This window comes from Centropristis striata, chromosome 23, assembly GCF_030273125.1.
Source record: "Centropristis striata isolate RG_2023a ecotype Rhode Island chromosome 23, C.striata_1.0, whole genome shotgun sequence".
Taxonomy (NCBI): domain Eukaryota; kingdom Metazoa; phylum Chordata; class Actinopteri; order Perciformes; family Serranidae; genus Centropristis; species Centropristis striata.
Window position 1 is genome coordinate 5,726,494 of NC_081539.1, and position 15,539 is coordinate 5,742,032.

The window sequence follows — 15,539 nt, forward strand, 5'->3', positions numbered from 1 at the left end:
GTTTCTGTTCATCTACATAAGTATGACCTAGAAAAACCCAAACAAACTCACACACACATTAAGTATAGATGCTGAGAAATCACACAGGACATCACACTTCTATTTCACAATGTATTTGTTTATTTTTACAACAAATATAACAACAATCTTTCTTCGGAAGCAGAGGCAGATATTCTACATGGTAATGGCTCTTCAAAAAGTACGAGAAAAAGTGAACAAATAATTAAAATACGTATAACTCAAATATTACAGACCCTACAATGAAGTAATTTTGATTTGATTTGATTGATTTGATGGAAACAGCAACAAGAAAAATAAGGAGAAGAGAAGGATTTAGATAGAGCTCCCTGTTCATCACTTATACAGTCCTGGAAAAAATCATTCGACCACCATTGTTTTCTTCAATTTCTTGTTCATTTTATTGCCTGGTACAACTAAAGGTACAATTGTTTGGACAAATATAATTATAACAACAAAAAATAGCTGATAAGAGTTTAATTTAAGAGCTGATATCTAGACATTTTCCATGTTTTTCATGATAATAACCAAAATCTTTATCAAGAAAACCATGGAAAATGTCTAGATATCAGCTCTTAAATTAAACTCTTATCAGCTATTTTTGTTGTTATCATTATATTTGTCCAAACAAATGTATCTTTAGTTGTACCAGGCATTAAAATGAACAAGAAATTGAAGAAAAACAATGGTCGAATCATTTTTTAAGTGAGCTTTCACATAGACAAACGATATTTGGTAGGCAGATGTAACATGCGGAGACAGACAAAAAAGCCTCTTGGATCCATACCCTAAAACTAACAGCGAGTCGGCCATCTTGGATTAAATGTCACATTTTGGCCATTTTTGGCCATTTTCAGGCTCCGTACTGTGATGAAGGGCTCCTGCAGTTTTAACTCGATCAACTTAAAATGTGGTCATCTTAAGAACTTTGTGATTACAAAACTGGTTTGCAATTTCATTTTTTTTTTTTAAAGTATGTGGGCGTGGCATGGCTGCAAGGAAAGGTGTTGACAGGAAGACAGGAAGTTGCTCCAACTCCAGCGTTCATTGTTTGTTTGTGTTTGTTTGTGTTTGTTTGTTTTTAGGTGTTTCTGGTGAGGAAGGTCACGGGGCCAGACGCCGGTCAGCTCTACGCCATGAAAGTCCTGAAGAAAGCCACACTGAAAGGTACAAAACCGTCTTTAAAATGAAGATTTTTTTTTTTCTAAAAAAATATGTTTTTATGCCTGATTATGTCAGCAAATCCCATAAAAAAAACAAAACCAAAGAGCTTCATAGTTGTTACATTAATGAGCCACACTGTTGCACTGGGTGACATGTTCCTTCCATTAGTATATTAAAGTAGCTATTGTAGCTATTTTGAGATTTAATTTAGGCATTTTTCTTCTCCTGCAACCCAAAACCAAAGTATAAAGTAACTTGCATCACAATTTAGAAGGCTTTTTACCTGTTCTGCATCAATTTATGGTGTCTTTTAGCCTCTGTTTAGGAACACAAAACACAAAAATTCAAGGTCTGGGGCATTTTCTATTGCTTTAATATGTTTTCTCCTGCTGTTATGATTTACAAGGTGCACCCTCGCTAGTACACAAAGCAAAGAAATCAGTGTAGTTCTTCAAATTAACTCACTTTTACACATTTTATGCATATAAAGTTGTTTCTGTTTCTGCTTCTGTTTAAAAAGTATACAAATAATTATGAAAGTGAGTAATTCATAGAGCCCTGTGGTCGTTTCTATGCTCTCTTATACGTTCATAAGTTGTTTCAGCTACATTTGACCTTATTTTACCATTCTGGAATTGATATAAATGACCATATAAGGACAATGAGGCCTTGAGGAACACCAGAGAAAAATCCAGACTGATACGGCTTAAAAAACTAACAAGAAACGAAAAGATTTCTGCAAGGATTGCATTTTTTGACTATTGTGTGACGAGCACTTGTGTTGCGTTTCCTGCTGAGAAACCCCCTTATTGTCAGTATCTAGGTCTCTAGTTTGTGGTTGTAAAGTTTCATGAGGCTGTGATTATCCTAGAGGTCACAGCAGCTCATTTTATACAACATTGGGCTCATTGAATCAACAAGAGTCTCAGCTTTCCAGTCAGACCCGATTTATGCAGCTCACAGACTGTTTAGGGACCCCAGGATGCACCAATATTCATATATAATACATTATGATATCACTATATCAAGTCCATTGCCATGCTCAGTTTTGTCTCATAAGTTGTTGCAACACTTCCAGGTTTATACCATTTGTTACACAGATTTGGTGCAGAATTTTACAGTAATTTCTCCAGAATATCACATTAAGACACCAAGACGTTGAGAAACACTGGAGAGGAAATCCATGTTGTGGTTCGGTTTCAAAAACTTTTGGCATTTTAGAGATTTCTGTATTTTTCAGCAATTGTATGTTGAGCACTTGTGTTGTGTTGCCTGCTGAGAAACCCCCTTACTGTCAATATTAGTGAGGAAAACCATCCATCCTCTGAATGCTCCAGGTCTCTAGTTTGTGGCTGTAAAGTTTCATGAGGCTGTGATTATCCTAGAGGTCACAGCAGCTCATTTTATACACTGAGCTCAAGTTTCACTCACTAACATCATCACACATGAAGAAAACTGGACTCATTGAATCCACAAGAGTCTCAGCTTCCACTCAGACCTGATTCATGCAGCTCACAGACTGTTTAGGGACCCCAGTGTGCAGAAATAACACTACTGCTGCATGAGAATACTGGTGTTTTTTACCTAAAGCTGCATGTTATGAGCATAAAGTGGGCAGGTCTGGTACCAGTGGATTCCTGAGATCTTCTAGTTTCATCTCCTCACTAAAAGCTCCCAGGCTGCTGCAGCCTCTAAAACCCTGTTTCCATTGATCAGTAACATGTGGTCTGAGTGATCCGAACACAAGTGGACAGCTCTCAGCCTGGTTTCTCCTCTGGCAGTAGCAGCGTCTCCACATGTGTCTTCAGTGACCACTAGTGATCTGATTCACTTCCCTGCTCTGTATGTACATTAACACATACAGTAGTGTTCAAAATAATAGCAGTCCAATGTGACTAACCAGATTAATCCAGGTTTTTAGTTTATTTTTTATTGCAACATGGCAAACTATTTTTTGAACACACCCCTTTCCACTAATTGCCCAATTGCACAGCCTTAAGAGCTGCATATCACCAATGCTGGGTCTTGTTGGTTTTCTGAGAATCTACTGCACCTACTGGTACCTTGTTAGCCATGTAGCAATAAAAATATACTAAAACCCTGGATTAATCTGGTTAGTCATATTGGACTGCTATTATATTGAACACTACTATACATCGTTTTCTGTTTGAGAAACACCAAATGCGTTGCAGTTTTTAACTGTATCGGCCGGTTGCAATACAAATCTTCCTTAGCCTGCAGAATAAAGTTTGAGAAATGCATGAAGCACAGCTGCTTACAGGTGTGTAGATGACAGATGTGCAGCTTACAGTTCCTCATCGCTCCCTTAGCAACCATCCCATCCTCGACAAATCCTGTGTTCTTTTTTTATTTTTTTATTTATGATTAATCACTGCATGCATTCCTATGCAAAATTATGTATATATACCAAATCAATCAAATCAAAAATACTTTATTTATCCCAGAGGGGAAATACAGTTAGTCTGGTAGAATCTCTTGAAGAATACTGTACTGTGCAAAAGCCTGATGCTTTTATTTTGAAAGGACAAAATGAGAGTTGATCCTGTCATTGTAAAACTGACTCAACTGAGATTAAACTGTAAAGAAAACGTCAAGGAGTTCAGTGTTTTAAGTTTTAGCCCCGAAGAGCCATGAGGTTAGTTTTCACAGTAATTTTGCATATTTAAATGTGTTTTGTGTTTTAATAAGTTTTGGATCAAATTAAACCTAGTAATTAATTCATCATTAATAAATGCACAGACCGTTCGGGCAGGGGGCGGTAGCAGAGTAGAGGCGGTCCCTAATGTGGACCAGAGTCACAGACCCGTTCTCTCTACTGTCTGAATGTGGACACATGCAGCCTGAACCACCTCCTAATGTGGTTTTCACCTGTATTTTATTTAGAGCTGTCCACTTGTGTTCTGATCACTCAGAAAACATGTTACTGCTAAATGGAAACAGGGTCTAAAAGACAGAAAGTCAGCCGAGGAATTGAGGAAACTTTGGAAGAGAGCTGAGGGTCTTTTGCTCTCAAACACATCAATTGTTCCTAAATGGGTTTAGTGGGTTTTGTTTTTCTTGTGTTTGCTGATTCGTCATCACCCAAAATGGAATTTCACACCCTAACATGAGAGCAGACAGACACAAGGAGCTGCAGGGAGGGAAGGAGTGACTTCTGAAAGTGATGTTCGACTCCAGTCAAACACCATCTGCTGGTGGAAAAAAATGAGAATCAGAATCAGAATCCCCCTTTATTGTCATTGCCACAAGAATTAGCCATGATATCACTGTCAAGTCCATTGCCATGCTCAGTTTTGTCTCACAAGTTGTTGCAACACTTCCAGGTTTATACCATTTGTTACACAGATTTGGTGCAGAATTTTGCAATAATTTCTTCAGAATATCACATTAAGACACCAAAACGTTGAGAAACACTGGAGAGGAAATCCATGTTGTGGTTCGGTTTCAAAAACTTTTGGCATTTTAGAGATTTCTGTATTTTTCAGCAATTGTATGTTGACTGCTGAGAAACCCTCTTACTGTCAATATTAGTGTGTAAAACCATCCGTCCTCTGAAAGCTCCAGGTCTCTAGTTTGTGGCAGCGAAACTAGCCATCAACCCGTCCAAACGTATAAGAAAACTCACAAACAATATGACAGGAAGACAGGGAGGAAGAGAGAGAAATACAGCACACGTGAGGAGAGGAAAGGAGGAAAAACAATGAAAAACAACCCCAACATCTTGTTTCTCTCCTCTCTGGCTCGTTACTTTTTCTTTTTAAACTCTTGTCTCTAATTTTCTCCCTCTCTCGCCGTGACTCAGTTACTCATCTGCTGCCTTCTCGGAGCCAAAACAGAGAACCAAATAAGGGAGTCTGTTTTATTTTGGCTTTTCACTAAGTGTATCTGGTGATTTATGTGTTTTCCACTCTTTCTTTCTCTCTCTGTGTTTCTAGTGCGTGACCGGGTCAGGACAAAGATGGAGAGAGACATCCTGGTGGAGGTCAACCATCCCTTCATCGTCAAGCTGCACTACGGTGAGTCCACCAATCACAGGCCGCCCTGGTGAGTCACCGGCGCCGCGGCAGCCAATCAGAGCTCTGTTCGCAGGCAGCAGGGCTCGACGTGGAAACGTTGAGCAGGCAGGAAGCTCCTCAGATCTTATCAGGACTCTCTCTTTCCTCCCTCAGCGTTTCAGACGGAGGGGAAGCTCTACCTGATCCTGGACTTCCTGAGAGGAGGAGATCTCTTCACCCGGCTCTCTAAGGAGGTACCTCCTCTCCTCTCCTCTCCTCTCCTCTACCCTGTTTATAGTCAGATCTGAGGGGCAAACTGCTGATTATAGAACAATAGAAACATATGGAACAAACAAAGCAACTGTGTTAATCAGGAACTTATTATCCCTCATGGGAAATTAGATTGTTTTACTCTCATTTTATTACAAAATGACACACATCCTGTCTTCGTCACATATTATGTCGTTTATTCCCCAAACATTTTTTCTTTGATTGCAAACATAACTAAAGAAAACACTGATGATCATTTTAATCTAAGTTCATTTTAATTCATTTATTTTATTTGCTTTGTTGTATTTTTAACATCACTGAAGCCATCTCCTATTTGTAATTATATATATATTTTTTTGTCCCTTTGTATAATAATAATAATAATAATAATTATTATAATTATTATTATCATTATTATTATTCAATCATTTTTGTATTATTTAATTATTATTTATTTATATTATTTATTTATCAATCTATTATTTATCTATTTTTATACATTAATTTTTTTAAAAGATTTTTTGAACATTAAAAGGAACATTTATCAACAAAGTGCCCTTTGAAACAAAATACAAAATAATAATAATCTAATAATAAATAAAACAATCTGAGTGGGTCCATTCTGCAGAACGAGTACTTTTACTTTTGATACTTTAAGTACATTTTGATGCTGATAGTTTTGTACTTTTACGTCAGTAAATTTTGAATGCAGGACTTTAACTTGTAGTGGTATTAGTACTTTTACTGCAGTAAGGGAAAATCAGCACAAAAAGCTTCTTTGCATGTGGACAAATCACTGCAAAAAGAGAGAATTCAGTTTATGATTAATGACAATAATTACCTGGAGTGATGTTTCTAATCATCATTTTATGTTTCTTGTTAATTTATTTTGTATTAGAGGTTATTGCACTTTATTTTTTTATTACCTTATTTAATTATAACCTTTGTGTCTGTTTCAATATTTGAGCTCCTGATGACTCCAGGGTTAGGTGCACTGCGGTAATTGCTCAATAAAAAAGATGTATATAATATAATAATATTGCAATTATCTCTAAGGCAATATATTTTCCAATAAAGTCACTTGTTGGTTATCAGGATCGGCCTAGCAACAACTATTTCTCACTCAGCAGGAACGAGACGAAGCTGAGGCTTTTTACTGCTGATGCAAATTATTGGTACAATATTAAAAAATAAGTTTTACCTTCCAGTCAGTTTTAATGATGTTATGGTGTGTGTGTGTGTTCCTTTCCTTTCCTTTCGTCTCCTTTCCTTTTCTTCCTTTCCTTTCCTTTCCTTTCCTTTCCTTTCCTTTTCTTCCTTTCCTTTCCTTTCCTTTCCTTTCCTTTTCTTCCTTTCCTTTCCTTTCCTTTCCTTTCCTTTCCTTTCCTTTCCTTTTCTTCCTTTCCTTTCCTTTCCTTTCCTTTCCTTTCATATTTCCTTTCCTTTCGTCTCCTATCCTTTCCTTTTCTTCCTTTCCTTTCCTGTGTGTGTATGTGTGTGTGTGTGTGTGTGTGTGTGTGTGTGTGTGTGTGTGTGTGTGTGTGTGTGTGTGTGTAGGTGATGTTCACGGAGGAGGATGTGAAGTTTTACCTGGCTGAACTCGCTCTCGCCCTCGATCACCTTCACGGCCTCGGAATCATTTACAGAGACCTCAAGCCAGAGAAGTAGGCACACACACACACACACACACACACACACACACACACAGTCATGCTGTGTTATGGCTGCAGACATTTCCTTCAGAATACATTAAAAAAAGATTTTCTGTTATTTCAGCATCCTGCTCGATGAAGAGGGACACATCAAGCTGACTGGTGCGTAATGTTACACCCACTCTGTGTGTGTGTGTGTGTGTGTGTGTGTGTGTGTGTGTGTTTGTGTTTGTGTGTGTTTATGTGTGTGTGTATTTTAAACTAATTTAAGATATGAAAAATAGAAAAAAATAGATGGATAAACTTGTATATATTTTCATTCAAAACTATTTAATTTATTAAATTTGTAAATAATAATAATAATAATAATAATAATACTGACAAAGTTCAACATTTCCTTCTGAAATGAAGTAAATTTCTTTTCGTACCATGAAACCCAAAGCCTCCAGTAAAGTTCTACAGGTGTGTTGAGTAAATGTTGTGTTGACTCTGTGTTACCTGGCGCTGCTGTAAACTCTGATAACTCTTTTATCGCCTCCTGATTTCTTTGTTGCTGTTCAGACTTTGGCCTCAGCAAGGAGTCGATAGACCACGAGAACAAGGCCTACTCCTTCTGTGGGACGGTGGAGTACATGGCGCCCGAGGTGGTGAACCGGCGAGGACACACACACAGCGCCGACTGGTGGTCGTACGGCGTTCTCATGGTGACGACACACAGCATCTTCTTTAACTTATTTAATCACATCATTTCTTAGTTAATCCTGTGAACCCCAACAAGCAGATTCAGGGTGATTTTCACTCCTGTAACATTGTTTTTCACTACAATATATCAAATATATATTATAAATATATATATGTCCTGCACCTCAATGGAAAAGGGAGAACTCAAAATTGTCTTTTGTGCAGTAAAATTCAAATATTCAATGGCATGAATTATAGTAAAAAAAATATAAATTAAAAAAATCACTGTAGTCATCTACTATTTGTAATTTTTTTTCTACTTAAATCTCGTAATGAGTCTAAATGTGGCCCTAATACTAATACTAATACTGGCCCTAATACCATTATAAGAAATGAATGATTTAAAATAATTAACATTCAGATTCAAATTCTTAGTTATGTGGTTTGAAATTAACTAGTGCAGTGCCCGTAGGAAGAAGTGAAAAAAGTTATTACATTACATGCAGACCACTACAATGTCTGCAAATCCATAAAACACTTACTTTTCATAAGGTACGAAAAATTAATTCAAAAATCTTCAAAATCGAGGATGCACACCTTCGTGCCATGCACAAGCCACATACGAAATCTGAGGTCAGTCTGACTAACGGTCAGAGAGATATGAACTAGACACACACACACACACACACACACACACACACTTTTTGCTTTTATAGATAGATAGTGAAATTATTATTATTGTTTTTTTGTTTTTTCGGGACAGAGTTTCTAAAAGTTTGTTAATTTGCAGCTGTCTTGAAGTGAAACATGACTTCATAGTAGTTCAGGGAGATATTATGATGAATATTTTGACACCAGAATCAGAGTTCACACTCTTCATCTCGTTCTCTTTCCTTCACATCTGGTTCTGGTTCTTGCAGACAATGTCTAATTAAAAATGTGTAACAGCTGCACGTGTTAAACAGATGAAACACCTGAGAGGTTGATGAAGTGAGTCTGTGTCTGTGCAGCTCTAAATGAACACACTGATCATTTATTGTAGTTGTCAGCTCTTCTCAGTTATTCTGAACAAAAACCCAGATAATAATTCTCCTACGAGCTTCAATAACTAGTCTGTTCATCTGATGTGTTAACGAGATATTTATAGACGTGACCAGTGCACTGTGGTGACTTCCTGCCACCTTCAAAGCCCCGACACGCTGTGGGAAATCAGGCTCTTGCAGGTTTTTTGCATGCCACACAGTGAACGACTAATGGGACAACACCCTATGAGCTGCAGCCGACAAACACAAGCAGGAACACTTTTATCTTTCCCCCTCGTGGTTTCATTTATTTAAATGTTCAGGGCATGAATCAGCTTTTAGTTTGTAGGTTTCAGGTAAATAAACGACATGGTATACATGGAGAGAAAGATAGATAAATATTAAGTGAACAAAAAAATTAATTTAAAATAAATAAATATACAGGTAAATATGAATAAAAAATAATATAGTTCATTCATTTTATGATTAATAATAATAAGTGATGCTGATATAATAATAGTAATAATAATAAATAATAATAATAATAATAGGAACAATAATAATAATAATAACAATAAATAGATGGAAAAAATAGAAATCTAAAAATAAAGAATAGTAATTGTAAATAATTAAAACTATTATTAATTGTAACAATATTAATAATAATAATAATAATAATAATAATAATAATAATAATAATAATAAAGAGATGGAAAAAAGACATAAAAAAGGAATAATAAGAAATTAAAATAGTAATAATAAAGATATGAAAAATAGGAATAAAAATAGATAAACTTATATATATTCATTATTTATTATTATTATTATTATTATTTATACATTAAATAGGTTAAATTGTTTTGAATGTAAATATATTCAAGTTTATCTATCTATTTTTATTTCTATTTTTCATCTCTTTATTATTACTATTTTTATTATTATTATTATAGATTTAATGATTTTATTCTTAATTTTAATATTTTAAATGCAAGTTTGATAACATCATACTACTTTCGTTTTTTATTTTAAAATTTTCTTTAATACACATGCACAAATATTTAATTATGTTCTGTATCCTCAATGCTGGGAGGATTTTTTTTCTCAGTCTGGGATATGGCAATAATTAGCAACAATGTTCATTTTGATGCATTTTTCATGCTGTGTCAGATAAAAATAATAAATTTAATACATAAAAAAAACAATCAACATCTGTCCTGTCCTGATTAATTATTTACAGTTAAAGAAAGCTTGGGTTGCATATAAAACAGAATTTAAACCAAATTGTATGAGTCTAGATTTAAATCCTGGATGAATAGAGACACTGAAGCATTTCCTCAGCTGCTGCAGAGGATAAAGTCTGAAGTATAAATGCAGAGTCTAAAGCCTCTGAAGTCTAAAGCTTTGACCTAGACGTGTTTGTTGTTGTTCTTTTCTTTCTGTCAGTTCGAGATGCTGACGGGAACGCTGCCGTTTCAAGGCAAAGACCGGAAAGAGACGATGACCATGATCCTCAAGTAAGAAACTCTACACCGTATCCAATCACCTCCTAACAGCTTTTATAACAGCTCACTGACTGTCTGACTGAGAGGAGCCTCCTCCTCCTCCTCCTCCTCCTCCTCACACACACTTTATATCAGAGCAGATAAAGTGCAGCACTCAAGGAGAAGAAGAAGAGGAGGAGGAGGAGGAGAGGACGGAGAAATGGACTCTGGTAGTAATTTATCAGGATGGAGAGAATGAGAGAATAAAACAATAGAGGAAATATTAACCCGTCCTGCTTCCTCTGTCGTCTCTCTTTCACTCTGAGAAGGAAAACGCTGAGCAGACGATCTGCAGAGCGCTGACTGTGTTTCCTGTGTCGTCTAGTCTTTCTCATACTTTCAGTTTGGATATACAATATGGACAGCTCAAATCTGGCTGCAGCTATTCTGGTTTTTATATATATATATCAATGTTTTTGTTTTTTGTGTGTTTCTTTGTGTTCACAGGGCCAAGCTGGGAATGCCACAGTTTCTCAGTTCAGAAGCTCAGAGTCTCCTCAGGAACCTTTTCAAACGCAACCCTGCAAACAGACTAGGTAAAAATAAACTATATATATATAAAAATGTACAGTACAGTATCAGTCAAAAGATAAGATAAGATAGAACTTTATTATAACTTATAGGAAATTCTGGTTCCAGATTGCTCCAAAGTTACAAAAACAATCACAATATAGGATCATTTAAAGAAAAAGCAATGAACAAAATAGGTAACAATAGAGATTACAAATATGAATATAAATATAAGATTATGAAAAAAAATTACAAAAATGATTTGTTTAAGTGTAAAAGTTTGTAAACACCTTCTCGTTCAATGGTTTTTCTTTATTTTTTTTCATTATTTTATAACACAGTAGATCAATATTAAAGACATGGAAAATATAAAAGAACACATATGGAATTATGTAGTGAAAAAAACAAACCAGAATTATTGCTAATAAATTATTAACATTATTAAAAGGAAATACAGCAAATTTCCACATTTATGAAGCTGGAACCATGAAATGTTTTAAGTATATATATATATATATATATATATTTTAATTAATTAATTTCATTTGTTTTGTGGTTTTAATAGGTAAAACTTTACAAAAATAGTATTTTTTATTTTTTTATTAATTTCCTATTTCTATTTTTGTCCTTATATTATTATTATTATTATTATTCATTAATAATAATAATAATTTATTGGTTGATATCGGCCCTTAGAAACATTTCAATATATTCCTTCCATTTTTATTAGTTTCTTTTCAACAAATCCCATTAAAACTATGAATGTTCCCACTACAGTGTGAATCAGAGCTCTGAGCCATGGAGCTCCTACTAAAAACACACTGAACACACACGCTGCAGCTTATTTAGACTCAGTCCTACACACACCCTGCTGCTGCCAGAAATACTCACAACAACACAAAGTTTGGATTAATCCGCTGCTGAAAATAGTCCCAACAGATGCTCTGATTGCTCCTGATTGTTTGTGTGCAGGAGCCGGACCGGACGGCGTGGAGGAGATCAAGAGGCATCACTTCTTCAGCACCATCGACTGGAACGTCAGTGTCTCCTTTTAATCAACTTTATTTATTAGTTTTGGTTGTTTTAGTTCACGAAACAAGATGAGAGATTTGCATTGAGGCACAAAAACAAGCATTTAATCCTTCTGCGTACCTATAAAAAAGTTACCCTCAAAGTTTAAATCCTGTTATCATTATTGTTATTTTCCGCTTTTACCGAGTTACATTTTTTAATCACCATCCATCCTGCTGATAACTACCAAATATTAATGATTTTTTCTGAATTTTAATATTTTAAATGCAAGTTTGATAACATAATACTACTTTTGTTTTGTTCGTTTTTTATTCTCTTTAAAACACACAGGCACAAATATTTAATTATGTTCTGTATTTTTTTTTCTCAGTCTGGGATATGGCAATAATTAGCAACAACGTGAATTTTGATGCATTTTTTATCCAGTGTCAGATTTAAAATAATAATTTAAAAAAACGTAGTGTACAAATATTTTCCCTTCTTAAATTAATTCCTGCTTTTATGCCAACATCAGTCCAAATTTAAATTAATTTTCAGAATTTTTACCCTATTATGTAAAAAAAAAAAAAATATTTATTTTTATGTATCCTAAATTCAAGAAGGATTTTTATTTTTAGTTTTTACACATACATATTAGAACTCTCCTGATAAGAACATATGGCATTTTTTAAAATAAATATCTAAAATTAAAAATAAAAATCCACATTTAGGTGATTTAAGGCAAACCTTTAAAGTAAAAAATTAGGAAAATGTTTATATTGATTTTATAAATTATTCATGTAATGCATACATATTAAAACCTCCCTGATTAGAACAAATGGCATTTAAAAAAAATAATGATAATAATAAAAAATAAAAATAAATATCCACATGAATTAAAACAATAATTAGATTTATTAAAATAATAATGATTTTATAATAATCTAAATTGTATTTATTTTTATGTATACTAAATTCAAGAAGTCATTTTTATTTATTTAATTTTTTTTTTATTTAAATTTATAAAAAAACATTTTACAGTCTTGGATCCATCAATAATTAGCAACAGTGTTCATTTTTAAGCATTTTTTTTTATTTTTTTGTGCAGTGTCAATAAACAACCATCTAAAAAATGTAAAAATTAAAATTGAAAAATGTTCCTAGTGATGCACAAAGGTTGAATATGAACATAACTTTTGATATTCAGTCTTTCTGACTGTGTCCAACGTTTCCTCTGGCCTGCAGAAACTCTTCCGCAGAGAGCTCCCTCCTCCGTTCAAACCGGCTGCAGGACGACCTGACGACACTTTCTATTTCGATCCGGAGTTCACAGCTAAAACACCCCGAGGTACCGACTGTCACGCTGCTGCTCTTCACACGGCAGATCACTGCATCCTCAATAAAACCTGCTCACTGAGCTCTCTCTCTCTCTCAGACTCTCCGGGGGTTCCTCCCAGCGCCAACGCCCATCAGCTGTTCAGAGGATTCAGCTTTGTGGCCATAACAGAAGAGGACACACAACCACAACCCAATACTATTGTACAGGTACACACACACTTAAAACTATCATTTAACATGTTCAATACTATTGTACAGGTACACACACACATACACACACACACACACACACACACACCTAAAACCATCATTTAACATGTTTTACAGTCACAATAAGGTTTAAAGACAAGTAGGTTTCTTACTAACAGTATAAGGAATTTAAATGGTGTTTAGTGCATATAATAAACATATTAAGATTATAATTAAAATACAAATGAATATAAATAAATATAAATAAAACCACTGCAACAGTCAATAACATAAATGTAGAAAAAAGTAAATATTATAAATAATAATCAATAATGAAATACAGAATATAATAAAATATCATATACCATATTTTCCATATTTTTTTTATAAAATGATAATAATAATAATAGTAATTAAACCTTCACACTGTATATAAAAAATACAAAGTAATAATCGCAAAAATCCGAATTTAAATGGTGTTTGGTACATTTAATAAACATATTAAGATTATTATTAAAATCCAAATAAATATAAATAAAACCACTGCAACAGTTCAGAACATGAATATAGAAAAAAGTTGATATTATAAATAATAATAGATAATACAAATAATAAAGAATATAGAAAAATATTATATACCATATTTTATTCATTTATTATAATAACATTTAAATATTATAATAAAAATAATAATGAAAATATGGCAAAAATGAATTTGTATTAAAATACTGCAACAAATAAGTAAAATACAACTGTTTTAGAATAAAAAAGCTGAATAGTTTTGTGCAGAATGTGCAGAAATATTGATGAGGTTATGTGCAAACATATACACAATTTCATAGTATGTAGACTTATAACAATAACAATAACAATAACATCTTGGGGCAAAAATATGAATTTGGGATCAAATGGGATCTAAAAAATTAGTTGCCAGGCAGATTAAGTGCAGCTAAATGTTCAATATTTCCCTCTAAGATGAAGGGGAGTACACGTTTACAAGTGCTGGTCAACGAATTAGAATAATTTGAAATAGTGCAATCATTAAATTCTTTGAATGCATTTTTTGTGCAGAAAGCAAATCAGGTGTTCACCGCACCTGTCCTACTCGTTAGACTAATCACAGAACTCGTTACCTGTAAAAAATTTGCTCAGCTGAGCTTTCCAAAAGGCCCATTTAGGCCATTTAACTGTGACACTGTTGTTTCATTGAATTAGAATAATGGAGAAACCGTTTCATTGAATTAGAATAATTTTTATTATAATTAGAATCATCACTTTCTCAGTATTTTGTGGCTGCCCCCTTGGCTTGTATGACTGCCTGAAGTCTCTGCGGCATCGATTTGACCAGCTTGTCGCAAGTTTCCGCACTCACAGCTTCCCAGGCAGTGGCGATGTTCTGCTTCAGTTGGTCCAGCGTAGTAGGCTTTCTGTCGCGAATTTTCCGCTTGACGATGGCCCAAAGGTTTTCAATGACATTGAGGTCAGGCGAGTTGGCCGGCCATGCCAAAACTTCAAGCTGTTTTTTAGTGAACCAATCTTTGGTCGACTTTGCCGCATGAGCCGGTGCAAGATCCTGTTGAAATATGAAGTCTTCTTCGCCGAACTGTTCCTCAACAGTCGGAATCAGGAACGTTTCCAGAACATCTTGATATACGGCAGCATTGACAGTCTTCTTGAGGAAGCAGAGTTTCCCTACACCTCGAGCGGACATGCATCCCCAGACCATAACGCTCTGGGGAAACTTGACGGATCTTTTCACGCACTCGTGGTTGTAGGTTTCGCCACCACGACGCCAGACACGAGGACCTTGGTCACCGAAGGAGATGCAGAAGCGTGATTCGTCACTGAAGACCACTTTCTGCCAGTCTTCAGCAGTCCACTCGCCGTGTTCTTTGGCCCACTTCAGCCGTTTCGCCATTTGTTTCTTGTTCAGCATTGGTTTTACTGCTGGAACGCGAGATTTGAAGCCGAGTTCGCGCAGACGACGGTAAGTGGTTGATCTGGAGACGTCAGCGCCGGTCTGCTTGTTCCACAAGTCGGTGAGCTCGGAAGTGGACTTGAACCGGTTGCTGACTGCGATCTTTCTCAGCTGCTTGTTGTCGCGAGCAGAAGTTTTTCGGACGCCGG

At 35.0% G+C, this 15,539-nt stretch overlaps 1 protein-coding gene across 2 annotated transcripts in view; it reads left to right on the forward strand.

Annotated features, from left to right (window-relative positions):
- Nucleotides 1-15,539, forward strand: part of LOC131961872 (ribosomal protein S6 kinase alpha-3) — an 80,301-nt gene that overhangs the window by 52,325 nt on the left and 12,437 nt on the right. For both annotated transcript variants that reach the window (XM_059326787.1, XM_059326788.1), the window contains exons 4-14: nt 1,104-1,185; nt 5,139-5,219; nt 5,373-5,452; nt 7,026-7,132; nt 7,245-7,282; nt 7,682-7,824; nt 10,267-10,337; nt 10,812-10,900; nt 11,847-11,911; nt 13,131-13,233; nt 13,321-13,430. In XM_059326787.1, the coding sequence (XP_059182770.1) occupies nt 1,104-1,185; nt 5,139-5,219; nt 5,373-5,452; nt 7,026-7,132; nt 7,245-7,282; nt 7,682-7,824; nt 10,267-10,337; nt 10,812-10,900; nt 11,847-11,911; nt 13,131-13,233; nt 13,321-13,430 (969 nt within the window). The remainder of the gene's footprint in view (nt 1-1,103; nt 1,186-5,138; nt 5,220-5,372; nt 5,453-7,025; nt 7,133-7,244; nt 7,283-7,681; nt 7,825-10,266; nt 10,338-10,811; nt 10,901-11,846; nt 11,912-13,130; nt 13,234-13,320; nt 13,431-15,539) is intronic.